Below are 27,901 nucleotides of genomic sequence, written 5' to 3'. Positions count from 1 at the left end.
TTTCGCATCCCCTCCAATCCCTGAACAAGCCCTCACTGAGAATCATTTACCAAATAACATCAACAACTAGCATAGTTATCACAGCAAGCATAAGTCATCTCATTATCGACGGCAATGGTAGGTTGATGTTGGACTAGGACTCGATCCTAGATGGATCGGAGAATGCACACGGGCCACAAGGAATGGAAGAACATTCGTCCCCAGAAACAGTTTCATGGGGGCAACACCACAATCGTCTGCATTTAAGCAGTAATATGGGGTTTTGGCTTCATTTCATCCCATAGCATACTTCTGGGTCCAGCTGCGGGCTGTCGCCTCATACTTAGGCCGGTCCGTCTTGTACATGTGAGCAATCTCAGGGACAAGAGGGTCATCTGGGTTGGGATCAGTAAGCAGGGAGCAGATAGAAAGCAAAACCTGAAACATAAAAAAAATGGTGGTTAGTGGTGGAGTTACACATTAGAATGCAATTATTTCGAGGATAGCATACTACATATAGTAACCGGACTGATCCTGAATGGCAGTTGTAGATTAGGTGAGCTTGAGGAGCGAATCATACTATTGAGTGACAACCCTGTAGTCGAAAGGTGTACAAGAACAAGACTCCACAGCCTAACTACATATTATAATTTCTCTGGTATTTTTTGGATGTGTAAATTTTGAACCAAAAAAATGGCTTGCAAATGATATTCTGCCATAAGCCCATAATATGCTGACAGCATAAACAAGAACTTATATATATCAGGCTTATTCTGAATCATTAGACTGGATAAACAGCAACACAGCATTTAATCTTCTACATATAGAGACTATTACCAGGAGGCAAATACTGACATTTCAAATTGAAGGGAGCTATATCATCTAAATTAACATTCGATAATAATATGAAGAGTATAGGGGCTAACACATAAAAAAGATAAACATGACAGCATGCATTTAAGCTAATCATTTACTGTGCATACTTCATACTAATAAAGTAGTACTAAATTGTGTCAGCACCTTAGAGATTGTCAAAGCAGGGCTCCACTGCTCCTTAAGAATGTCGAGACATATGCTTCCATTACTATTGATGTTTGGATGGAAGACCTTCGTCTTAAAAGATACCTAAACAAGAGATAATTCAATGGTAGTGAACAGAAACAGAAGAAAACATACAGAGAAAAACTTTATACAAAAAGAAACAGACCCAAAAATGTGAACCTATCTAAAATTGACCTTAAGTTCAGTGCCAGCAAGAAGTATATTGGTGATATTTGGAAAAATAAACAACATAAAAATGATGAAATCAATTACTAAAATAATGAAATAATGGGTTTTAAACCATGAAAATAGAAGGGTTAGTTGACCCTGCATGTCAAAATCTGGGGACGATCAAAATACAAGAATTAACACTGGTACATTTATGAAGTGTGTAAGTTGATAGCATGAACACCTCTTCACAATAACACATTATAGAAGAGAATGACAGAAGAAAAAAACTCAACCCAGGGTATTTCGCTACGAGCTTCTCACACAAGTCGAGAAAACCCCCAAACCACTGCCCCACCCATGCACTGTAGCCCATGAGAACGACCGTGACTTGGGTCGGGCCTTAGACAGTTAGACCCTATGCAGCACGGATACGGATACACATATCGGTATCGGAAGGATACAGATACGGGGATATGGCAATTTCTCAGAAAACATGATACATGGATACTTTTACTATTTTTTAATAAAATAAACAATAATGCAAATTAAAATTGTGAAAGTGTAAAATTTGAGCAATCACTAATTATTAGTTTAGTACATACAATCATATATGATACATCACTAGGCCACCTTGTAGGTTTGAGGTTTCTTAGTTTTCACAGGACATTCAAGCCCAAGTATATACTAGATGAATGCAGAAGTATAGAGTACATCAAAGAATGAAAAGGGGTGTACTCAAGAAAGGTCGGCACAAGCTAGCTTTGTTGCTGAGTGCTGAATCGTCCTGTTCCCTGCATCTCCCCTGCATCGTGGGAGCTAGCCACGTCCAAAGCGGACTGGTGGGTTATCCCTGGCGAGCAGTCCCTGCATTTCCTGCGGGAGAGGCAACGCAAGGGGGCAGGGGTTCGTCGCCGGTGACCAGCAAGCAGTGGCGCATCTCCTGCGTGGGAGGCCGTGCACATATGGAGCCATGCGAGGCATCGCCGCACCAGGCTAGGGCATTGTGACTCACAACAGGGGAGATAAAGGAGTGTTGGCTTCCTCAGTTTGGCTGGGACGTATCACACAGCTCGGATACGTATCAAGTCACGTACTCAATATTCCCAAAATGAAATAAAAAATAGATACTTGCATAATACGTATCAAATCCGTATCGGCAGCGCGTATCCGTATCAGATACATATCCGATACGCGATACGACACCTTCTTGATGTATCCGTGTTACATAGCTTAGGGTGATTTTTTTAAACCCAGCCTAAAATTCGCTCCCACGGGAAGTCGAATCCAGGATTTGAGGAGTGCTACTAGAGCCACCTAACCAACTTAGCTAAATGCCTGTTCACATACAGACAGACAACATTTTTATCTTCCAATAAAGAAAACAAAAGAACAGAAAAATTGAAACTCTAGAATAAAGTGATGCTAACCTTTGGAGGCTTGAAGGGGTAGTCCGGGGGGAAATGAATGTTCACTAAGAAAACACCTCCAGCATATGGACTATCAGGAGGACCCATGATGGTTGCCTGCCAGTGGAACATATCCTCACCAGCAGGACCTAAGTAAATAGAGAACTATAATCCATAAACGCTCAAGTGTGTACAAGAAAAGCACAAAAAGAGAGCAAACACCAAACCATTGCTCAGGACTCATCAAATTAGTATTATAATTAAATAACGAAAGTAAGATGCTCTGTTCTGGATGCTTCTTTTTAAAATCAAACATGGCTTTACAACATGGGACATCAACAACCATTCCACAGTATCGCACAGCAAGAATGGCAAAAAACTTGTATGCATAGATAAATCTGTGATTACAAATATCATTCCCAGCTGACAAACTACAGTATAGATATTCATAATTTATTTTCCAACAAAACATCTCAAAACGAACTCCTGAGAGAACCAAACTCATGAATACTTCCAGTTGGATCACTCAAAGTACAGAAATCTATGACAGAAAAAAAATTACTCATGTACAAGTTCACAACAAAATTCTATTGCACAATAAAATTTTTGTATTATGAGCTTTTACCCTGTAAAAGGACAGTTTAATTAGCATCCAGAAATGTAACAAAATGCATCAATCCTCAGATACAAACCATGCAGCATCATTCATAAGTCAATTGGTAAATCGAACTCTTACCTGCACTGCATGATGTTGGAGGGTCCTTTTGCAGGTCCTTCAATTCCTTGAGGATACGCTTTGATGCCATGATAAGCCCCTGCATTGACCACATTTGCATATTGTGACTACTTACTTGTAAATGGTAAATACAATAGTTCAAACAAATCTTAAACTAATGGTACTTAGATAAACTAAACTGGCACTCTGGCAGCATGAGTAAGCATTACAAAGTAAAGGAGTGGGTATTTATTTGGCTACTGAGGTACTAGCTCATCCTAAGTAATCCAGACGCTAACATTAAAATCTACATGGTGGATCCAAAAATATACCAAATCTTGACATGACTTCGTCTGTTAGACGCATATAAAACATCAATCAGGAACCAATTGGACCGATAAGGCTGCCAATTTAATAAAGTCATAAAGTTAGCTTCATGAATTATGATTAGCACGGAAGAAACATACGCGGACCACGATATGCTAACATAAGATCAACCACCGCTACAGCTAAACCCAGGAGCAGATCTTGAATAGCCCCCGCAAAATAACAAAATTAAACAGGTATTAGCATGCCACCACACAACAAGCAAATCCGCAACAAACTGGATGGAGGGAGCACCGATCGCAGGAAGAAATACTTGGATTTCAGGTCTCACAGCGGAGAAATTACTCTACAGAACAGAGCAAACGATGCGTCCGCCGAAGCAATCTAGGCTTCCTAATAACCAAACAAAAAAGGGGATCGAATCCAGTCCTGGATGGATCCCCAATCGACGGCGGTGGAAGGGGAACGGGGACGATGAGGATGCCTAAGGGATAAAGGGACGGAGGCGGAGCTGCGGGCGATGGGGTTACCTGGATCTGGATCGGGGCGCGTCCGGCGCGGGGTGAGGGCGATGAGCAGCCTGCGGAGTTGGGGAAGGAATGGTGGTGGCCTTTGGCCTCGGTTGGTGCGTCGTGAACCGATAGCTGTGCAAGGTGGCCCGGGGGTAATTCCGGAATACCATCTGAAATTTGAGGCTTGTCAAGAATTTTCGTGTTGGGTTTGTTTGTTTCCACGGTCGCGTCGCATCTCCGCCAAAATCATGAGAAAAGTCTGTCAAACGTGTTAAGGGGTTGTTTAGTTTTGTAACTTTTTAAAAAAAAAAATCGTCACATCAAATCTTGTGGTATATGCATATAGCATTAAATATAAATAAAAAATAACTAATTACATAATTTATCTGTAATTTACGAGATAAATTTTTTAAACCTAGTTAATCTATGCTTGAACAATAATTATCAAATGAAAAAGTGCTACAGTAATATTTTGCAAAAAAAAATATTCCCAACTAAACAGCCTCTAAATGTGTGTCCACCGACTGCGCGATAGGAAATTATGAATGTAGCATCCGAGCCGTATTTGCTTATCGCGGTCGCAAATGGGCTGTTGTGAAGAAAAAGGCCCTTACAATTATATATAGAATCTAGGGGGGAAACCCATATCCAATCCTAGCAATGATAACTTTTTTCACGAAGACACTCAAAATGATATTTTAGATATTAAGAGTGATGTCATTGTAATTTGGATGCTTGTTTGAGCATCAGATTATACGGTTCATTATGTAGCGCATCTGCAAGCTGAAACAAACATGCTCTTCATCAATAATAAATCAATAATGATAATGACCTGTGCTTTATAAAGTAGGTGGAATAATGTACGTCATGACCAATATTTGCATGAACATTTTATTGCATTTAGTGCCTCTTAGTCCGGTCAAAGCCTGAAGTGAACATCAAATCTGGTGGGTATAGATGCATTACCCCGCAAAATACCGCAGTCGGTCATGCTTATGTCAAACTCAATCAGAGACTTTTCAACTTGGCGTTAACAAGGTTGGTACGCTACTAGGCACTGGCTACAGCTATGAGAAAAGGGCACGGGCAGCCGGCGGTTCGCCGGCGTGGCCAATTTTGGGTCTTGTTTAGGTCAAAAAATTTTACAAAATTTTTCAGATTTTCCGTCACATCGAATCTTTAGACGTATGCATGAAGTATTAAATATAGACAAAAATAAAAACTAATTATACAGTTTGGTCGGAACTAACGAGACGAATCTTTTAAGCCTAGTTAGTCCATGATTTAATAATATTTGTCAAATATAAACGAAATTGTTACTATTTACATTTTGCAAAATATTTTGCAATTAAACAAGGCCTTGTACCAAAAAGCCCACATAGTTATGACCGTCGTTCACTAGGGCTTTATTCGTCGACACCCCAACTACGCACGCCGCGGACCTGCTAGATGTCTGGCCTAAAAAGTATTGTTGACTGATTTACTATGAAAAAACATTATTTAAATGACTAGTTCGGCTAATAACATCATGTGCACCAGATTCGTAAGAGCACTCACAATGCATACTCTGGCCTTGTTTAGTTCCTAAAGAAAAAAAAATTCAACACTGTAGTACTTCGTTTGTTTGTGGTAATTATTGTCTAACTATAGACTAACTATCTCAAAAGATTCATCTTGTAAATTCCGATCAAACTGTGCAATCAGTTTTTATTTTCGTACATATTTAATACTCCATGCATGCGTCTATAAATTCGATGTGATGGGAAATCTTGAAAAATTTTAGGTTTTTAAGTGGAAGTAAACAAGGCCTCTATGAAGAGTCCAAAGTTATTTATTATTTCGAACAATGTGGATTTAGAGTCTAAATAAAACTTAGAGTCTTTTTTCTCTCTCTTTCTTTAGAGGGTGTTTGGGACTGCTCTGCTCCATGTTTTTCAGCTCCGCTCCATGTTTTTTAGTCAAACGGTTTTAGCTCCACGCACTCAGTTCGAGAAAAAATGGTGGAGTTGTGAGTCTAAATACTCCACGAACAGTAAAATGCCGCTGCTACAGCAATCACGCGGCACGCACACGCGGGACCATGAGTCCATGACTCATGGGGCCCGCCAGCCCAGGTGACGCGGCTGTATCTCGAGCCATGTGCTCAGCGTCAGCCGGTCAGCGGCTGCGGCTGTGCGCAACCACTAGTTGGCTAGTTGCCGGCTTGCCGGACACGGCCGGCAGGCGTATGGTTGTCGACAGTGGAGGCAGCCCAGCCGCCGCGCTGGTTTGGCAATAGGGCCTTGTTTAGTTCACCCTAAAAAGCAAAAACTTTTCAAGATTTCCCGTCACATCGAATCTTGTAGCACATGCATGAAGCATTAAATATAGACGAAAGTAAAAACTAATTACACAGTTTAGCTGGAAATCGCGAGACGAATCTTTTGATCCTAGTTAGTCTATAATTGAATAATATTTGTCACAAACAAACGAAAGTGCTACAGTACCGAAATCCGAAATCTTTTCGGAACTAAACAAGTCCTAGTTGGGTCCGCCGCGATCAGTCGTTTTTGCACGTCCATTTCTGCCTTCTCATGTGGATGTAGTGCCCCCCATTGGCGGACGGGCAAGATCACATCGTGATGTACCAACTAGTGGTTGGAAGCTATCGAACCGGTTAACAAATGTGACCTCTAGGAGTCACCCACTCAGGTCCCAACAGTTACTACCACCAGATCAAGCAACAAGTTCCTTTGGTTTGGATCTTTCCAACAAGCAGGAGCTACGGACCAAAAATTCCCTAAGAAAAACGGACAGGAAAAGGAGACCACATCAAGCACCGCGAAATCTGACTGATGACGGGCAGAAATAGAAGGGAAATTCAATTCATTAATCACGCTGCAGAGATTATGTCAAATTACAGAGCAACACTATCCTATGAAAATCAGAAGAGCTACTGATTTAACTGAACAATACAATGACATGGATTATCAATCAGCTCGCTAGACTCAGAAAAAAAATGCACAACAGATTTACTGGAAACGATCGGGAATGCAGGTGGTTATCAACTTTGCTGAAGCTCTATAAGCAATTCGCTATGCAACCTAGCTACCATCTCTTGCTAAACTATGCTGTACCCCCTCATGGTGCTTGTGCAGTCTCTGGCTTGTCCTCCAGGGGCGTCCTTGTCCCAGAAGAGTAAGAATTCCGGATCTCCGTGATCCTCCTGATCACCTCCTCCATCTTAGGCCGCTGCTCGGGGGCAATGGCCACGCATGCCATTGCGATCTGGAGCATCTGGACCATCTCATCCTCGACGTTGGGATGCCTTAACAAGTCCACGTCGAAGACCTCAGCGGTCCACTCTTCACGAACCACAGACTGCACCCATCTTGGAAGGTGTTCTATGGAATCCTCGCGCCCAGGGGATCTGAGAGGGGCTTTTCCAGTTAGCATTTCAAGGAGCAAGACACCAAAGCTGTAGACGTCGGACTTCTGAGTGGATTTTTTAGTCTCGAGGACTTCTGGTGCTCGGTATCCAACAAGCCGTGGCGCAGTCTGTGGAGTGGTCATGATCTGTGCCAAGCCAAACTCAGAGACACAGCCGTCGAGGTTCTGTGATAGAAGGACATTCGATGCTTTGATGTTGCCATGGATGAACTTCCCTCCTCCCTCAGCATGAAGATGGGCAATACCGCGGGCTACATCCAGAGATATCTTGACTCTTGTCTCCCAGTTCAATGGAGCTCTTCCAGAAGCTTTATTCCCTGAAAGTAGTTACAGTGAAATGCAACAGCTGTCATTTCATTTCACAAGCCATAGAAAATATACAGGTTCCTGTCAATAGAGAATGATGTTTCTGGCATAAATTAAATTCAAAACATGGTGCTAAATGCCTGAATCTTATTGATACACTCGCAGTGAATGCTAATGACATGCATTTTCCAACTCATGGATTTAAAAGGAAAAGGATAAGGTGGGTAGCTAGGATAAATGGTGATAAGTTTAGTCGATTCTTTCTTAGGAGAAGAAAAAACAGTAGTTCTCATATGATTAAAAGAAGAACTAACACATAGATTTGATACAGGTTTAGTGGCAAGTCTGGCACAGATTACAGAACACCACTTTAGTTCATTTCTTCTGATGGTAAAGGTTGAAGAGCACAATTCAAACAGAAGTGTAATAATGTTTAGTATTGTCTCTTTCTTGGGAAACAATCTGATTAGAAAAACTTGGATGATGATAAAAACAACTACTATACCTACTACAGGAATCATTCCAGATTTACTAATTATGTTAAAGCATTAAAGGTTCACTGTCCCAAACCCACTAGTAGCATTGATTCTGGTTTTAATTCGTGATTTTCTAGCTAAATCTTTAATAACCTTGAACTGTGTGTATTAGTCTATTTCCTAGCTTGAATATTGAGGAACAAGTTGAACAGTTAGAAATTAAGAAATAGTGTTGACCAAGTAATAATCAAAGTGGCAAAATAATGAGCGTACCATGCAAAACAGCAGCAAGGCTACCAGATGGGACATAATCAAACACCAACAGCTTCTCATCCTTGGAGTAATAGTAAGCCCGCAATGGAATGACATTTTGATGCTGGCCAACCCTACCAACTATCTCCATCTGCTGTTCAAAATCCTTCTTGCTAACCACCACTTCCTTCAATCTCTTGACAACAACTGTGGTTCCATCCTCAAGAACAGCTTTGTAGGTGGTTCCATAACTTCCTTTTCCAAGGACTTCAGCAGAAGCTCTCAACAAATCCTCCAAGTCAAAATTATATGAACTGCCCTCGAAGAAAACCAATTTATTCCTCTCTGCTTCCTGAACACCACTGCTGTAGTCTTCCTTAGGGTTTTCTGCCCTGCCACCAGCAATAGCCTTTCCTTTGGACGAAGCTGTGGTAGGTTCAGTGTGTCTCTTTCTCTTGAAAATACATATCAAGAGCGTGATAATCAAAATAAGCAACAATACCCCTCCAACAGCAGCAATTGCAATTAGCACACCAGTTCTGATCTTTTTCCAGAAGCTCTTCTTGGTCTTATTGGTTGATGGTGGTGATACTGGAGAAGGAGTAGGTGCAGTTCCAAAACATGGTTCCAAAGGAAACCCACACAGAAAAACATTCCCTAAGAAGGAACTTGATGGAAACCTCTGCAAGGAAGGTGGTATTGGCCCACTGAGGTTATTGTTGCTCAAATTCAAATGTCTCAATTTAGGAAGTTGGAGGTCAGGAATGGGTCCAGAAAGTGAGTTGTTCTGGAGAAGCAATGCAGTAAGTTGAGTAAGATTTTGCACTTTCAATGGGATTTCTCCATCGAAAGTGTTGTATGAAAGGTCTAAGAACGTTAAGCTGGAAGAGAGGGAAGTTGGTATGATTCCAGACAGGTTATTATGCTGAAGGTAGAGGGAATGGAGGGCAGGAATAGATCCTACATCAGGAGGGAGGTCGACAGTAAGGCGATTTGACCTAAGGCTCAATACCTCCAGGGCATCAAGCTTCCCAAGAGTGTCTGATGGTATTGGACCAAAAAGTCCTACAGCAGGTAGGCGCAGTGTATGTACACGGCTCTTATCTGGTGTGCATGTCACCCCCACCCAAGAAGTGCAGACAGGTGTGGTGGAGCTCCAGTTGAGCTTCCTGCCATGAGGCAGTGATGCAGCAAATGCGAGAAGAGCCTGTTTGTCAGAGTTCAGATCAGCACTTTTGGCATGTGGAATGCTTGCAATGAGGAGAGAAGCAGCCAAAAAGGCTATCACTGTAAGATGTTGCATGGTTGACACTTGCTTGAAGAGAACTGGATTCAGCGCTACTATACAAACTTTTCCATCATAACTTCATTCCTCTAGCAGTATATAAAAGAAACAAAAGTTAGTGAAAATAGAGCATAACAACAAAATCATAGTTCATATAGAAGAAGGAAATAAGGATAGTAAGCATGATACATAAGATCGTGCCCTCTGATATACTTTCATCACTAACTTCCTAATAAGAAAAATAAAGATGATTAAGAGAACCTGAGAAATCTGAAAAAACGTGTGAGGAGCACATCTTGCACATGTTGGCAATATTGCAGAAAATAGTACATCAATACTTGGATCCCAAAAATACAAAGATCTTTCAAAAATAGATAGGTAGGGAGTGGGACATTTTCTGTATTAACAATCCACCAGTAGCATGTCTCCCTAGTTTTCAAAATCAAGGCCAAATCTTAGTTCATTTCAAAGACAGAATCCTTAGTCAGCAAAGAAATACTAGTAGATATTCTATTACGAAATACTACTGTTATGGCCTAAACATAATTGTGACTCCCTAAAACTACAAAAAAAATACTGCGTTAGTTAGAACACGAAATAAGAAACCTTATACAACATGACAAATTATTCGGGAGTTTCAGGCCTTCAGGGTGGCATTGGGAGACACTCAAGCTATACCTACCTACGCTAAGACTTTGCATAATCCAGAATAATTCACTTTGGCAAACGGAGCTACCATGGTCAAAAGCTTCATATTTCTCAACTGCCAGTAGTAAGCGCATCTCCAAAAGGAAACACACATGACCCTCATTGTCTTTTCCTCTAATCTCAACCTAAGACAACCATCAAACTGACCTGCCATAGTTTATCTTCCTCTTTTTAAACAGGGCAGTTGGGGTTGGGATCAGGAGCATATGACAAAAGCAAACTACCCATATCACATCAGAAAGTAGCCATCATTCATCAGTCACGAGCCTCCTTTTAATAAAGCACATTACTCATTATCTTAACATATTAACTATAAAAGTTGCTCACTAAAAACTGTCCTCCAAGCATTGGAATTAGTACTAACTAACCATCATCATAAGAAAACAATAGCAGATAATGCCAAGAACTGTTTTGCCAAAGTCTCCCAAAGGGAAAACTGCTAGATTCCATTACTTGGAGGTGGTCTCCCTCATGTACCAGCATATAGTACTGCACTACAGGTTACACCTCACCAAACCTTCCATATACGCCTGACGCAGCAGTCATGCCGTTACGTTCTGAAGAACCAAATGCTTAACAAAAGTGATGGCACAGCACAGATACTAAAGGCTAGCACATAGTAAAAGCTAAAGCTCTCTGATGCAATGCAAGAAATCAAAGGGGGCATGAGAAAAGACGAGAGCTTTGGAACTTTGGTGGGGGCTGAGGTGAATTAATGCCGTTGTTCTCATGGGCTGGATGGGCTATAGGCTGGCACGGTCCTACACGAATCCATCTCACACCGCGCAACCGATTGTAAACCCAGTAAAGTGAAGATGTGACTGTCTCAACCACACAAACAACATTTACACAAGAATAGCATAAATCCTTTTCCATATGAAAAAAAAGGAGTTGCTAACACATCTAGAAAAGGCAAAGTAACAATGAAACAAACAATGACTCCAGAGAGTAGTACCAAGTACTGGTCCAGAGGGTTTTTTTTTTCGATCGGATCAAGTTGTTCTTTGATTAATGGAAGATTCAAATTACCTAACTCTTAGGAAATGAAAAAAAGGTCAACTTGTCCTCCTTGGAAGAAGAATCGACCGCAGCAAACCAAGCTCGCATTTTATCAGATTACGGACTGTGATTTTTGTGCAAACGGAGTGAACACAACAAACTGCATTGCAGTAGCCTACAATAACCTATACATCCCTTGCTAAATTCTCTACCAAAAATGGGGAGCGGCGCTGAATCCAGCCGAAATACCAATCTTAGAAGCAAATTCTCAAGCCCTGAAAGAAACGAGTGCAGAAAAGAAAACCGCTGCCTCAAGAACAGAGAAGAAGGTCCCAAACCTTTGGCGAGCAGAAAACCAAGAAACGACAGGCTCCCACTCTCCCTTCCCGCGTCTTCCGCCGCAAGATCCAAGCCTTGGCCGGAAGCATGCGAGGAAGACGCCGCCGATTCGAGAGCAGCGACGGCGACTCAGGCCGATCTGCGCCCAGGGACGGCCAGCATTGCGGCGAGGCGCCGCGTAGAGCCTCGGAGGGAGCCCGCGCCAGCCGCCACTCTCGCCTCCGGCTCTTTCGCTGGAGACCCGGGAGCTCGCCGCGACTGAGCTGTTCTCGTGCCTGCGCCCCCTCTGTCCGGAGTGTCGGGGCGTGTGGGGCGTGGGGCGTGGTGGAGCGGGCGCGGGCAGGGCGCAGTAGGAGCTGTACTGGAGTGTGAATCAGCGTGATGCCGCCTACGCGTCGCTTGTGCTGTGTTGTGTGTACACATTTGGTGTGCATTAAGAGAAGAGTTGGGTGTTTGGTCTTGGGAATTAGTGAATGACGTATTTGCCCCTAAGCGTGAGCGTGACCGGCCGTCGTCGGCCGGAGCCGCAGTCAGCAGGAGAGATGCGCTGGCGTGACCTCTGTGACACTCCGGCTGAAGCCATGACAGCTGCTATTGATTTAGTTATGCCTTGTTTAGTTCGCAGAAATTTTCAAAATTTTCCGTGATATCAAATCTTTAATCGCATGTATAGAGTATTAAATATATATGAAAATAAAAATTAATTATACAATTTATCTGTAATTTGTACGATGAATCTTTTGAGCCTAGTTACTCCGTGATTGAACAATGTTGGTCAAATAAAAACGAAAGTGTTACAGTAGCCAAAAACGAAAATTTTTACGAACTAAACCAGACCTTATTGAGAGAAAATTCCTGCTAAATAGTTGACAGATTCGGTTGATAAGCTCAAATAAATAGGCTGATCCATTTCAACAACCTTTTACGGTTCTACTGCCGTGGTTTCCTTGTTTGATCAACCAAAAGGGCATTCATCATCTATGATGTAAACCTATGTTTACTTTACCAGATATAATTAAGAAGCAATGTTCAGTGTCTACAGTGTTTCTTCTTTTAGCAAATATACCCCAGGAATATTATTCTTTCTTAAAAAGGGACTATATACCTCTGAACTCAGATTCTCAAGTAAAATTTCACTTTGAAGTGCCAAACTTTCAAAAAAAATGATGGTCAAAGTTAGAACTTTTTGACTTAGGATAAACATAATACAACATGTATAAAAGAGCAGAGGTAATATTCTCAAAATAACTACACGTCTTGTTTTTTTTAAAGTTGGAATATTTTTAAAGTTTGACATCTCAAAAAGTGAGATTTACAGTTATTTTAGGATGAAAAGAGAAGTTTTATTTCAAAAATTTAACTTTATAATATAAGCTCGGTATATAGTCCTCCAACCTCAAGTATGGATTCAAAGTTATTTGGGGCTATTGTGTTCTTATCTTTATTTTGAAGTCCAATTGTAATTTTACCCTCATTTTTATCACCATTGCGATTTTATCATTGCTTTGTGAAAACGAACTCTCAGTTTACCCCTACTTTGTGAACAGCGGGTAGCAGTGTCAAATGAGATCGGTAATAACAAGTTTGTCCTTGCAAAAATGCCCATACTTTTCTAAGTATATTGTAATTTTACCCCTAATCTTTAACTCTGTTAGTTTTTTGTGTAATAAAATAAATAAAAAACAAAAAAACCCTTCGCAGGAAGACTAAATGATAATGATACCCCTTCCTCATTCTCTCCTCTACCGATTCCTTGCTCATGTTCTATGACAGAAACCATTCGTCCCTCGCGTACTCTCGTACTCCTGTTCTATGACCAAAACCCTAGCATGTCGGATCTTAGCGATGAGGGTGGCTGGGCAGCTCCTAGCGTCGTGCGGCCAGGCCCGAGAGGCCACCCTCTCAATCCCTCACGATCAGGGTCACGAGTGTCGTGGCGTCCCATGCAGCGCAGGCGGCTATCGCAGGCTGACATCATGGGTCCAGCATGTGGCTTGGCCAGTGGTGTGGCCTTGGGGCGTGCGTGGCCAATGCGTGGGACGACCAACTGCGTGGGTAGGTAGGCGAGCGGCCATAGAGCCAAAGGGTGGTGGGTCTAGAGCCAAGGAGTTATGCTAATTTGATTTTAATTGTTGTAGGCAAAATCAAATGAATCTGAATCTAGTTGTTAGGGTTCTTATTTTTTAATTTACCTGATAAGGGACCAAAATCATGGCAATAGTGTAGAACCTTGCCTACTTAAGTTGTTGACATGCATAGCTTTAACCTGCTATATTTTCTTTTGATGTAATATTATCTATCTATATTTGCATGTTGTGTGAAATTATACGTAACAAGTTATCCAACGTTGCTGCATAATTTTTTAAAAAAGATGGGGTAAAATCACAATGTACTCAGAAAAGTAGAGACATTTTCAGGGCAAAGTTGTTCTTACTAAGCCCATTTAACACTGTTACTTACTGTTCACGAAATAGGGGTAAACTGAAACTTCGTTTTCATAAAGCATGGGTAAAATCTCAACGGTGACAAAAACAAGAGTAAAATCATAATTAAACTTCAAAATAAGGATAAAAACACAATAGTCCCAAATTATTTAGATGTGTCATATTGCTCAACGAGAGCACAACGAGAGCATTATTTCTAAGAGAAGACTTGGCACCAAAACCTGTAGGTGAAAGAACAATGCAAGCTTATGTGGACAGCCATCTCCAAAGGTCCATTATGGAGAGCACATAAATTTTGATGTAGCCATCCTCGTGAGGCTAAGTTGTCCGTTGAGCATCTTCAAAGGTTATGCATTTTTAGTTTTGTATTTGATGGAGTTTACAAAGTTTTAAATAAAAATGGTAAGAATAAAAAGGCGTGATCTCCAACGGTTTTGCATTTTCACTTGGCATTTGAGGAAATTTTGAGCCCACACTTTTTTCCCTTTTCTCTTGGCGCGCGATTTTCTTCGTCGCCGGTAATTCTTCGCGCGTCGCGCGCCTTCGTATCGCGGCATTCCTCGCTCAGCCGCCGTCGCCCCGTCGAGGTCCTCGCGCCGCGTCGTTTGGTCCTCACCCGTTATGAACCTCGCCTCGTCGTGATCCTCTGCTGTAAAGCTTCGCGGCAAAACTTGGCGGCGCTCGCACGTGGAGGAGTCACGTGGGTGGACGGAATGCAGCCCGAGTCGCGCGGGCGTGGGGACGATCACGATTTGCAAAGCCTGGAGGCTTGGCATATATGCCAAGTCTAGACCTCTAAATGTCAAGTTATGCAAATTGCAAAGTGTAAATGCAAAACCATTGGATAGCACATTTTAAATTTTTTTTTGCAAATTAGTAAATACAAAGTCTAAATACATAACTCTTGAAGACGCTCGTTTTGGATCCAAGTCCAATAGTTTGTTTTGCTTGCCACCGGCTGTGTGCCAAGTGCCAAGTATGTATTTGGCGGATCATTCGTCCACCACGTCTTCGCCGTGGCCGCAACTGGCATGACGCCTTCCAATACCAAACATGCCTAGAGGACGAAGGATCAGTCAAGCTACAGTGCTGTACTGCGTACGCTACAATACGCTACAGCTGTGGAGCTGGAGCGAGCAGAGCGGGCAGTATGTATTATTACAACATGAACGGAAGGTACTCCGGCACATTGATTAATTTCCTGTCAACGGATACCAATTGTAGGTGCAGTTGGTGGACCGTGAGAACAACGCAACACAAATTTTTATGGCCAACGTCCTAGATCAGCAACCCACGCTCTACTACTTCAAGCAAAGCATCCAAGTTCCAACGGGCCTGAAAAGATGGAAGAGAAACTTGTGCTGCGAAATGCCGGTCACAAAATCAATATGAAAATTTGGAGTGAAGGACCGCGGCTGCTGGTTGACTCTAGCAATTTCTGCCTGCGTGACGTATCTGAATTACTGGATCTTCAGATTTACTCCAGCACGTTTCACTGCTATATAAACAAGAGAAGGCGACAGGTCATTCATGCTAATACATGACAGCGGAATGGATGCATCTCGTGGTCCATCGATTGGTGGTTAAATTTATGTATATCCTACAGATCCACAGTACCATGCATGGCTACATTTTACATATACTATCGATTTGGCAGTAGCATGTACGGATTGGTCCAAAAACAATTTATGTTCACATCCCTTCGCCGCTACTGTCTTTTTCAGCAGCCTGGATGCGGGTGGATAGACTCGCGAGCCAAAACAAAAATTTAGTAGATGCTGGAGCATACCCATACGAAGAAATTAAGCAGATGATTATATAACAAAAGCGATTGATTTAACACAAGGTTGACGACTACGGACGGACAGGTAAACTCCAAAGAGAAGAGCCTCGTGGCAAAACTTTACCTAGGGCAAATAAAAGAACCACCGATTCGGGGACCTGCTCTAGCTCAGGCTATTTCACCTAGAATGATTGTTCTTCAGAGTGGTTGAGCCACTATCACAAATTCACAATTCGCTTGCGACTAGTGGAGTTTAATAGGCCAACCGGCTGCACAATATTCCACTTGAATTGCACAGGGACCACCTGTCGAGTTCACTCGATTTCCAGCAAAGGTTGTCCCAGACAAGCATGTCAGCTCGGCTTTAAACTCGAACATGTTTGTGTAACACGACCGGGTTCAGTTCAAATTAGAAATCAACGCATGGGGGGAACTGGGAAAACAAAGTGGTTTTATGACCCACATCATCCAACGGTAAACAGTTGAAACTTTAAACATTTATCAAAATGATAGACAAGGATGGGAATTGAGTATATATATTATTCCCGCACATTGGATTTCCAGCACAAGTCACTCGGAATCAAGACTTCAGCTATTAAAGAGAAAGTGCAAACCCCACGATCTTTATCTGTTCTAGCATATATCTATAAAAAGATGGGGGAGGTGGGCGATCAAACAGAAAGAGAGACGGCATAAAACCTTCAACTCAATAACAAGTGATGAACAACACAATGAGTGGAATCTTTATGCATAGTATAAAGAGTTCATAGCGGACCGAATGGCTCAGGGAGCGGCTCGAACCTATGATCAAACACTGGGCTCTGGTCAGACTTGTCGTCCACATTGTGCAACCAACTCATGTTATTGGTGTCCTCCTTCAGTAACATCGCCTCATATCGTGAATTGGCATATATATCCAGTTCACTCAGAACCTCTTTTGTTCCAAAGGTTTCCCTATCAGGGGAACCAATTGAGCTCCCACCATTATGTGAAAGAGCACCACTAGAATCTCCAGAGAAGTGTCCATTGCTGCTGCCATTATCTGTGAAGTATCGGTCACCATTTGAGACGGAATGGCCTGGATCTGAGGTTCGAGCTGGTCGGCCCTTGGTAGTAGTAGAACGAATGCTATGAGGAAATAGAGATGTACCACGGATGCCACCCAAATTTTGTCGAATGTCCTATGATAAATAAGCCATTTAGTTTCTTCTCAAAACGAAAACCTATGCTACTTATAAAATGGTAAAATCACAAGTAACCCACCAAAAAGAGCAGTTATGAAATTTGAATTAACAAGAGAGAATGTTGCCAACTGGCGATCCAAGAGGTAAAACTCACCTATTTGTGTTCTCCCAAAAAGAACTAAGTGGTACTCTAGGTTCTTCTAAACATACCAGATTATTTAAAACATTCAAGTTTACTACTCCCCCATCTAACCATCGTCAAATATAAAAGGAGGGAGGGAGTATTTTAAATTTGCATCTATGAAATTACTTTCATACAGTAACATGACGGCTGTTATAATCTTTCCTGCATACAGATGAAACCAACTCTCTTTTTCAGACAAAAATGGCAGAAACTCTTATGTCTTTTTTCTTGAAAGAAAACTATCAGAATGCGATGGCACTATCACAGAGAGGTAGAAAAACATAAGACCTTGTTCAATTCAATGTAAATATGAGGGGTGAACATACCATGTGCCTGATAGCCATGTCAAGTGACTTCCTCGATATTGTCCTGCCGAATCCATTGTCTGCAGCTGTGACAGACCGCGAGGTTCTAGTTGTTTGACCATCCAAAAGAGATCTTTCACTCGGCCTACTTTGGTGACCATTGGTAAGAGATGTCTTTGATTGTATATCTGAGAACTTACTTCGAGTGATAGCAGGCACAGACATCTTTTTTACAGGAGCTGAGAGGACTGGTTCAGCATTTGGGGTTGACCGGACACCTGAAGTAATACCTGGCCGTACTCTACCAGTAGAGAGTGGTCGTTCTGGCAGTTTAGTCCTTAAGTTCGGTGGAGTGTCACTTGGAAAATCTGGAATATCTAGTGGGCGAACTGGAGCTCGTGTCCGTGTATTTGGGGAACTTGGACGAGATGATGGTGCTGATGAAGGTGCTGAACTCCGACCACTGCTTGCTAAGGGTCTGCCATTAGATATCATGTTATTGCTGCCAGAAATCCGCCCAGCAGATGGTGTTGATGAACGCATGACAGGCTGACGAGTGGGTGTGGATGACCGAGAGCTAGAACGGCTCACTGACGGAACTGTACTTGATGAAGAACTGGTACGACTTATTGCAGGAACTTTACCAGAGGATGAGCTGGGACGACTCACTGCACTTGTACTGCTTGAAGATGAACTGGACAAGGTTCGAGACCGAGAGGTTGGAGTTGATGATCTTGAGCTTTGTGCTGACATGTTCTTGGGAACAACAGAGTTGGTCATAGAGTTGGACACAGAAGGACGGTTTTTCACTGGAGTGGATGGACGAGTATTAGTTGGTGTAGACAGACGGGCTTTGACAGGTGTAGAGGACCGTGTTGGCACTGGACGTGACGATAGAACAGATGCCTTTGATGCAGTAAGAGTGGCAGTCCGCTTGCTTGGGGTTGTAGGTCTTGAACTAACAGAGGAAATGTTTGCACTGAGGACTGATGACCTGCTGTTGCTAGACATTGGTGTAGATTGAACTGCCCGGCGGGAGACAGATATACTCCGTGCTGGCCTAGTGGGAAATGTCGAGTGCCCATTCTCTGTCTCAGAAGTGGAAAGCTGCAACAAACGTATCATACAGCTATGTTAACTACAATCATGATCATGATCCACCATGATATAAGTAGCAGAGAGCAAGTTATCTAAGTATGGCCCCGCAGTTAGGCTGAAGAAGGTATCATTATCAAGTTTGCAACTCAAAACTACACAATAATAGATTTTCACAATGATTCTACTAGTCTAGAAGATTAAAATGATTCAAGCTACTTCTTGAAACTAGGCACAAATTGCTCTTGAATTTACTATAAACTATGAAATCGGTGGTTGAAATTCCTATCTTTTCAGTTGCAGGTTCCATAAAGCATGGATAAATGATCATCGCAACTTGCAACTATGTGACAAACATATATAGACCAATAGATGAACCACAGGTTGATGCATGCAACTTGAATGCAGCAGTACTTTGTAATTCCTTATGTATGTAAATCATCAATATGGCCTCAGTGAATTCAGATGCCACTGATAATGAGCCATAAAACATACAGTCTTCACAAAATATCGTGACACTGCATATACAAAGAATCAAGAAACATGTTGCATGTAAAAACATACATGCATTCAATAATAGCATTTTTTTACCGACCCTAGATGCTCTAGTTGTCGAGGATGATCTGTTAACAGTACGTTTAGTCACAGTTGAGGGTGGGGCTTTCTCAGCAGCATCTAATGCAGGAACACGGGGAGTTCCAGGGGGCGTCAGAAGCCTGAGGAATGCATTACAGATGTTAGATAAGATCAGGACAAGATATGTAGTCAATTGTGCACATATGCCACATGATCCCGCACAGCAAATATCAGAAATCTTTAGATGACAAATGACGAGGTTCAAGCACAAAGGGAAGCCAACTCATACATCTTGACTAGCAAAGCAACAAGCCAGCAACACAACAATCCATCAAATGGCATCGAAATCAACATTGTTGTAAGTAGATGTTTATCGTGCCTCATTATTTGGAAGGTTTTTTTTGGGCAAATACGCATGAGAATTGTGGGTCATTATATCAGGATAAGAAAAAATAATTCAGTTACAAGCTGTTATACAGCATACATTAGTCTATGTTGCACATAAGCCATGGAAAAAGTTGAGGCTACGACCAAGAAAGGACCTCATGCTAGAAAAGTGTTTAACGCTATTGACCCGGCCAGCTGCCACAAGCCAACCTCATCAGCAAACTACCGCAGAACAGCGTTCACCCATGGCTTCAGCCCATTATCACTGTAACGCTTCCTAATACCGGTGAAGCTACCATATTAGATAAGGGAAATAGAAATGATTGGATGGTTGCATGAAAGCAGTAAATCTTTCAACACTTGTGTTGAAACAATAAGTCAACCCATAAATTTGGTCGGTGCATCTTCGGAAGTTCAGAGATACATGGGTAAAGTGTTTCACTTAAACAATAATAGAGTCACCCTGATGTGAGATGGCTGAAGACATTCTGAAATAGGAATTGCCATTTACTCTTTTTATTTGATTACTTCCCCTTTCTAAAAAATACTATATGTACATGATGTCCAGATATTTGCTTATTGCTATTCATGGAAGGAACCCACATATACGACCATCAAGTTGCACGATTCTATCTGCTCTCAGCACAACTAATTCAGCAGCTAATCTAAAAAAGGTCCCTACCAGGCAGAGGCAGGCCAACCTTGTCCGATAATGCCCACAAGCAATCGCAACCACTACTCCCCAAAACCCCAAACATGATTTGGGCAGCAAAACCCCTGAAGAAAACAAGTACAATCTGTACAAATTAGTCCTGAAGGTACCAAGCCAACTCTCGAAACTGCTTGAGAGCACCACATTGCCAACCATTTTCACTAAGTTCAGAGTAACTATATTCAAACGATTAACCAATTGCACGCAGCGCTAAACCATGCCCAAATTAGGAAATCAGATCGCCACAAAACGAGAGGAATCATTCAAATCACCAGTCATAGTCGTTCTTCCCGATCTCCGTGTTCAGCAAGTCCTCCATCTCGACCCCCGCCGCAGACCAAAAAAACCACTAGATCACTCCCGCAACTGCAAAAGGGTTAATTAATAGTAATAAATAAAACCACCACTTTGTAAACTCACACGCAAACGGTAGAACTCAGCGGTTGCCGTTACTGTCTCAAACTCACCCGGGCGATTCGGCGAGAGAGGATCCGTCGGTGCGGCCGCCGGAGACGACGGCCCGGGACCCGAGGGAGTCGAATCGGCGGAAGGGGAGTGGCTCGCCTCAACCCCCCGCCCCGCGCCGACAAGAAGCTGCGGGCTCCCACTTCCGTGCCCTCCTGGTCCTGGCCCTCGCTCGCGGCGCGTGTGCGCGGGTTTGAGACCGCAGAGGCGAGGGCGACTGCCTGCGAGTGCGACGGGAGACGGACGGGGCAGGGATGGATGCGTGTGCTTTGTTCCGCGGTTTAACCCTCTCTCTCTCTCTCTCTCTCTCTCTCTCTCTCGAGTCTTCTCTTTCCTCCGTTTGATTTTTCGAATCGCGGGGCGGTAAGTACTGGACCCTGGTGATTATTTTTTATCACGTGTGGGCCCAGTAAACGCCTGATCCCAGTTGTCAGTGAGTTTGATTCGTGCTGGCCTGCGTGAGTCGGCGGAGTCTTTTGAACGGACGAAGGCCAAGCGCCCAAGCCTGCCCAGGTGTCCTTGGGGGTTAATTTAATGGATCACACGCTGACAGGTGGGCAAGGGATTTTAGCTTCAGCCCCACAGGTCAGTCGCTATCCATGGTGGTCAAGGATGGATGGCAGATGAGGATGTTGATGGTGGTTCACCGGTCTCAGAGCGCGAGCCATTCTTTAACCGGTGTCAGGGGGGGCGCAACAGGCTGCAAGCTCTGGCGGCGATGCTAATAGTCAAATATGCTCTTCATCTTCAAAAAGTCAAATATAAACATGCTCCGCTAATTATCTAGGGCCTTTACCTTTGTTGTGCATATTGTAATTTTCTTTCGTCAATGGCTGCCTGCCAACGATTTTTTTTCAAGAACATGCTCTACAGGCTGCCAAGGGATTTTCAGAATGCATGTTACAACTTACAAAGGCCTTGTTTAGTTTCTTGCCGAAATTTTTTCGGTACACTGTAGCACTTTCGTTTGTTTGTGGTAATTATTGTTCAATCATGGACTAATTAGGCTCAAAGGATTCGTCTCGTAAATTTCGACCAAACTGTGTAATTAGTTTTTAATTTTGTTTATATTTAATACTTCATGTATGCGTCTAAAGATTCGATGTGACAGGAAATCTTGAAAAGTTTTTAGATTTTGGGTGGAAGTAAACAAGGCCAAAGATTCGGAACTTGGTCTGAATCTGAACCAAGAGCTATGAAACATGCATACTGCATCTCAGCATAAATTATCTCACGTACAATTGACGTTTTTTCCCCTATCTCTGTAACACTGAAATCAGTATGCTGCAAAGGTGTATTAGGTCATCTTTAGCGGGAGTCTTATGACCTATATTTTGAAAACAGTGTAGATAAGTTTTATTCTTATGTAACTTTCTCTATTTTCATAAAACTTTTATCATCTCTTTTTTCTTTAATACAGTGTCACATCAACATATTTCATCTATATGAAACTTTAATAAAATTTTATTGAACCTGGCCTTACTATGCGCAGAAAAGCCCAAAATGCGTACGAGAAAATTAAGGCCTTGTTTAGTTCGTAAAAATTTTCAAGATTATCCGTCACATCGAATCTTTAGTCGCATGCATTGAGCATTAAATATAGACGAAAATAAAAACCAATTGCACAATTTACCTATAATTTATGAGATGAATCTTTTGAGCCTAGTTACTCTGTGATTAGACAATATTTATCAAATAAAAACAAAAGTGCTACAGTAGCCAAAAAACCAAAACTTTTGCGAACTAAACAAGGCCTAACCACGCCACACCATGAAGCTTCAAGATCACGTATGCCCGTACCCGTAGTACTAGTGCTTACGTACACGGTACGCCCGCCCGCACGCCGTGAATCGGTGAATGGATCGTGTCAGCGGATATAACTCGATCTCGATCGGTACCGACGTACACGCACCGCAGCTGACCTCCTCCAAGATCCTAGTACCAGGTACCAGGACACGGATGATACGGGCTGCCTGACACGTACCCTTGCTGAAAATGCTATTTGCTGAATAATTGACTGACAGAAAAATACGATTTATAAATTAGATAAATAGGCTTTAGGTCGGCGGATACGCACGGTTTAGTTGAGCGGTGGTGTGGTGATCGCGGTCGCCTGATCGGCACAGCTGGTCAGCTGCCCTGTCACGAGGGACCGGGGACGCGGACAGGAGAACGCCCGCGGCCCGCGCCATTGATGAGGGACGAGGGCAGCCAGAGGCCCGTCCGATCCGAGCATGCCAACTCTCATTTACTAGCATCAGCCGCGTCTCGTGAGTGTTGCCCAACTTGCCATGGACGAAATAGGGCAGGGCTGTTACTGTAGGGGGCATGATTTGCGGCGGCACATGCCACATGCGTGGCGCCATGCATTGCACCTCGTTCCTTATCGCGTCAGGACTCAGGAGCATGCATGCAACTAGGGAACGATCAACTGAGAGCCGATCGATCAAACGCAGGAGCAGAGCCTTTTGCGTTGTGCGGGAGGAAATTTATTTTCTTCTTCTCACTGCCTTGGCCGCGAACGCGTCAGGGCTTTCCCAGCGTCCATTCGAGTGGAGTGGAGACTGCCGTGCGACCCGTGCCTAGTGCCCATGCTCATCCGACGGCGCCGAACGTCGTCGTGGGAATGTGGGATCAAGAGGGCGCGCCGGCGAGACGGTAAACACCGTGGCCTGGCCGCGCAAGCATTTCCGCAAACAGCTGACGCTCATGCTCCAAGCATAGCGCGTGGGTTGATGGTTGCCTCCGTCGTCACCGTGATGGAAGAAAGACCAGCAAGTCCCAGGTTGAGCGCTGCGGCCAAGCAGATCACCACCTCACAGCTCACATTGCTTACGTTCGCGTCCGACTCATCCTGATTTACATCTTACTATCTGCATTGTTCCTGTCATTGTTCATCAACTGGTCGTCTTAGGGTAACAGACAGAGAGGCAGGCAGGCAGGCAGGTTCCAAGTCTCTCCAAGCATAAGTTTCCTTGAAAGCCATACAGTTCTCCAGCCCAAATTGTTGAGGGAAGTCACTTGCAATTTGCTTTGTTGGGAGTACTGAATACTAACGGCAGCCGACGAACAAGCCAAGTTCAGTCCAAGGACCATGTTCAGAATAAGTGCTTCTTAGCACCATGTTCAGTCCAAGGACCAAACTCTATCCAAAATGTTTGTGCAGTTCTCTGTCGTAAATTGCAACCGAATGAAGTGCTTCTTAGCACCATGTTCAGTCCAGGGCCCAAACCCTGTCCAAAGTCCATCTGAAACTTGAATGTATGTTTTCCTTCTGGAGGCCTGTTCGGATGTTGGAACAGCATTTGGGCCGGATTTCTAGCCCCTCTGTTCACCTAGACCCCCGATCACTCACCTGTTCCTGCCAACGTCTTTTTTTTTAGACGGCATGTTACTGTCAGCTTCGTACGATAAGTCCTGTGCCTTGCTGTTTAGTCGAAGTACCTGAAAATCTGTGCTGCTAAATCTCCACCGAAAGCTACCGTTCCCTTTGCTGAATCATATTCTTCTCCCTTTTGTGTGTGAACCTGCTGCTGCCTTGCTTGATTCCATTGAGGATTCTACTCCACTGCTGCGCTCTATCAGCATCGGATAATGCAGAGAACATCGCCATCGAGATCCACCGGTGCCGTGAAAGCTGAAAAGTTGAGTAAACCACAATCCTCCTTTGTTTTGTTCCTTACCTTCGATTCCCAAATGAGCCCTTTATTACTACATTGCGATGGGAAGATTAGTCGTCATTAAGGCCTTGTTTAGTTTTCAAAAAGTAGGCAAAAAATTCTCAAGATTCTCCGTCACATCGAATTTTGCAACATATGCATGGAGCATTAAATATAGATGAAAACAAAACAAAAAATCAGAAGATGAATCTTTTGAACCTAGTTAGTCCATGATTTGATAATATTTATCAAATAAGGGCTTGTTTAGATACACCTAAAAACCCAAAACTTTACAAGATTCTCCATCACATCGAATCTTGCGGCACATGCATGGAATATTAAATATAGATAAAAAAGATAACTAATTGCACAGTTTAACTGTAAATCACGAGACGAATCTTTTAAGCCTAGTTGCTCCATGATTGGATAATGTTTGTCAAATAAAAACGAAAGTGCTACAGTATCAAAATTCAAAAAGTTTTTGAATCTAAACAAGGCCTAAAAACGAAAATGCTACAGTGTACCAAAACAAAAAAAATTAATAACTAAACAAGGCCTAATTAATCTGCGTGTCTGTCTGACGGCGAGGTCCGTACTTGAGGCGCCGTCGGCGAGAAGCTCCCGACCGTCTGCAGCACTGCAGTCAACACGCGTGCTCCTTGGGTGAATCTGAAGCCACCCAATGCAACGAAGCAGCAGCATAGCTTATGGTTCTCCGTTGATCCTTCTTTCTTCCGGTGGATTAGGCCTCGTTTAGATGCAAAAAGTTTTGGGATTTTGACACGGTAGTATTTTCGTTTTTATTTGACAAATATTGTCTAATTATGGAGTAATTAGGCTTAAAAGATTCGTCTCGTGATTTATAGATAAACTGTGCAATTAGTTTTTCTTTTTATCTATATTTAATACTTCATGCATGTGCCGCAAGATTCGATGTGACGGGAAATTTTGTAAAGTTTTAGGTTTTTGGACAAGGCCTTAGTCCGGGCGCGTTGGATTGTTGGGGTCGCCCGGACCAATCCGAGACACTGCCGTGGGCGGTCCCTGGATGAAAATGGAATCCTAACTCGTGCAGGGACAGCGCATACGTTTAGATTCATCTTTGCCACCATCGGCCTCTCTAGACTCTAATAATTTAAGATAAAAAGTAATCTATTTGTTCGTCATGGAAGCAGCTTTGCAGCTAATAATGTATTTTCTTTTTCCATGAAGATTGTGAGGCAGTTAAGAGAAGTTAACCAAACCACTTGACCGTCCAGAAGCGGCGCACACACGTGCGCAGCGCAGCTTCGGAGCTGACGACCCTGGCTGGGTGTACTCATGATCATGGATGATGGCTTGGCTTCTTGTTTGTTTCTTCCTCTCCATTGAACTCTGGTTTGGAGTCGGATTGCGAGTCATGGCTTCTATAAACACGTGTGACACCTATCAGGTTACGGTTTGAGCACGTCCCCTATGCGCAGCAGCTTAGGACCTGATGTTTACAGGATTTTCATGCAGTTGTTTCTGAATATTTCCATTGAAACCCAATGTTCTATAGTACAAGAGTATGTCATGGTCACTGTGGTGCTGCTCTGTCCCCTGGTAATACTTGAACTACTCAAGTCTTAGACCGTGTTTAGTTTCCGAAGGAAAAAATTTTGCGACACTGTAGCATTTTTTTGTTTGTGGTAATTATTGTCCAACTATGGACTAACTAGGCTCAAAAGATTTGTCTCGTCAATTTCGACCAAACTGTTCAATTAGTTTTTATTTTTGTCTATATCTAATACTCCATGCATGCGTCTAAAGATTCGATGTGACGGAAAATCTTAAAAAAATTTAAGTTTTTGGGTGGAACTAAACAAGACCTTAAACGATTTCTTAAGCCTCCTAATTTTTTATCCAGCGGTCACTGTCTTGGACTGATAAACGGCCCCGTACCTACAAAGAAATTACCTACAGCTACAACTAGCTGGTACTTGTCCCGGAAAGCAGTTGGACAGTGTGCGGCCGAGAACGTTTTCTGCTTTCGCCACCCTCAACCGACGGTGGGAGCTATACAGAGATGGCATCGCTGACTTTGCTCGCCAGATGAGGCGCTGACCTGACAGCATATTTGCTGGGTCGGCCCTATGAGCTGCTTTTCCGTCAAATACTTTTAGACCCTGTTTAGATTCTAAAAGATTATAAAATTTCTTATCATATCGAATCTTGTGATACATGTATAAAATATTAAATATATATAAAAATAACAAATTACACAACAGTTTGCCTGTAATTCGCGATACGAATCTTTTGAGCCATTGAAAACGACAAGTTTTGAACAAACTTCAGCAAATTATTTTGTACTCCTAACAACTATTCCATACAAGGTCTAAGGAGCTATGAGAAAGTGTAAAACTATCACAAAACATGCAATGCAACCCAGCTATTTCCTATAAATCCATCCAACCAATGCATCTTTTTCTTTAATGGCCAACTTAACCTTACAAAGAGTAATTTCCTCATTCCCTCGTGTGTCTCTCTCCTCTAAGGGCGACTCAGGAAGCGCTGCCTCACCGCCTTTGGGCCCTCCCTTCGGCCTCCTTGGCTTGGCCGCCGCTAGAGTTCGTTGCTAGTGAGCCGGCGAAGGGTGAGGAGGGCGGCGGCCGAGTGTTCTTCTCCATCTTCACTCTCCCTCTCTTGTCATTAGTCCTTCTTGAGGCGGTGGATGGAGAGTTTAGATATGGCCCTTTCACGGGCAAACCTTGTTCCCCGCTAGACGGATTTGTCCATGTACACACGTGAGATGCGTCAGTGCATCTCAGGTTAGGGGCGTGTTGTGCCCGCATGGCTAGCCACCCACCATCAGGCCCCTAGCCCTCCTCTCCCCGCCCTCTTTTCCTATGGACGAATCTGGACAGTGATGACTGGATCTAGTGGTGCCTGGGCTCCGGCGGGCCGTGTGTCAAACCGAGCTCCGGTCAAGTGCTCGGCAGGAGGGGGTTGCCTGGGCCCTTTCATCGTGTCCCTTCACTTCCTTTCCCGACAAGGGTTGAGAGTCTTAGGGCCGAGGAGCGGACGTGCAGACAATGGCAAATCGGTGCGGCGCTGCTGAAGACCTTACATGTCATGGTGTGATGCGGGGTTAGCTCGACAGGTTTTGGGATGTTGGTGGGTCGGGTGTCTAGGGCTTCTTCT

General features: G+C 43.2%; 3 protein-coding genes across 3 annotated transcripts; all 3 read right to left on the bottom strand.

Annotated features, from left to right (window-relative positions):
- Positions 37–4,334, bottom strand: LOC8055304 (ubiquitin-conjugating enzyme E2-17 kDa). The gene is made up of 5 exons (XM_002456498.2): positions 4,170–4,334; positions 3,334–3,412; positions 2,619–2,746; positions 1,000–1,104; positions 37–417 (listed from the first exon to the last, which is right to left on the bottom strand). The coding sequence occupies exons 2-5, from the start codon at positions 3,401–3,403 to the stop codon at positions 274–276; spliced, it is 447 nt and encodes a 148-aa protein (XP_002456543.1). The 5' UTR covers positions 3,404–3,412; positions 4,170–4,334; the 3' UTR covers positions 37–273.
- On the bottom strand, positions 7,000–12,333 carry LOC8055303 (probable inactive receptor kinase At5g58300). The gene is made up of 3 exons (XM_002456497.2): positions 11,945–12,333; positions 8,636–9,988; positions 7,000–7,897 (listed from the first exon to the last, which is right to left on the bottom strand). The coding sequence occupies exons 2-3, from the start codon at positions 9,915–9,917 to the stop codon at positions 7,272–7,274; spliced, it is 1,908 nt and encodes a 635-aa protein (XP_002456542.1). The 5' UTR covers positions 9,918–9,988; positions 11,945–12,333; the 3' UTR covers positions 7,000–7,271.
- LOC8085394 (uncharacterized serine-rich protein C215.13) lies at positions 16,648–21,397 on the bottom strand. The gene is made up of 5 exons (XM_002456496.2): positions 21,083–21,397; positions 20,888–20,981; positions 19,536–19,656; positions 17,867–18,952; positions 16,648–17,353 (listed from the first exon to the last, which is right to left on the bottom strand). The coding sequence occupies exons 2-5, from the start codon at positions 20,932–20,934 to the stop codon at positions 16,937–16,939; spliced, it is 1,671 nt and encodes a 556-aa protein (XP_002456541.1). The 5' UTR covers positions 20,935–20,981; positions 21,083–21,397; the 3' UTR covers positions 16,648–16,936.

This window comes from Sorghum bicolor, chromosome 3 (assembly GCF_000003195.3).
Source record: "Sorghum bicolor cultivar BTx623 chromosome 3, Sorghum_bicolor_NCBIv3, whole genome shotgun sequence".
In the NCBI taxonomy this organism is placed as follows: domain Eukaryota; kingdom Viridiplantae; phylum Streptophyta; class Magnoliopsida; order Poales; family Poaceae; genus Sorghum; species Sorghum bicolor.
The sequence above is the reverse complement of the archived record's forward strand: the minus strand, read 5'-3'. Positions and strand labels throughout refer to the sequence as shown.

Coding starts and splice junctions, on each gene's coding strand:
- LOC8055304 (XM_002456498.2), bottom strand. CDS start 3,403: ATGGCATCAAAGCGTATCCTCAAGGAATTGAAGGACCTGCAAAAGGAC. Junction 2,747..3,333: donor TCCAACATCATGCAGTGCAG/GTAAGAGTTCGA, acceptor CTATTTACTTAG/GTCCTGCTGGTGAGGATATG. Junction 1,105..2,618: donor ACCCCTTCAAGCCTCCAAAG/GTTAGCATCACT, acceptor TCTCTTGTTTAG/GTATCTTTTAAGACGAAGGT.
- LOC8055303 (XM_002456497.2), bottom strand. CDS start 9,917: ATGCAACATCTTACAGTGATAGCCTTTTTGGCTGCTTCTCTCCTCATT. Junction 7,898..8,635: donor CCTTGCTGCTGTTTTGCATG/GTACGCTCATTA, acceptor AACTACTTTCAG/GGAATAAAGCTTCTGGAAGA.
- LOC8085394 (XM_002456496.2), bottom strand. CDS start 20,934: ATGGAGGACTTGCTGAACACGGAGATCGGGAAGAACGACTATGACTG. Junction 19,657..20,887: donor GGGAAGAACGACTATGACTG/GTGATTTGAATG, acceptor TGCATTCCTCAG/GCTTCTGACGCCCCCTGGAA. Junction 18,953..19,535: donor CGACAACTAGAGCATCTAGG/GTCGGTAAAAAA, acceptor CGTTTGTTGCAG/CTTTCCACTTCTGAGACAGA.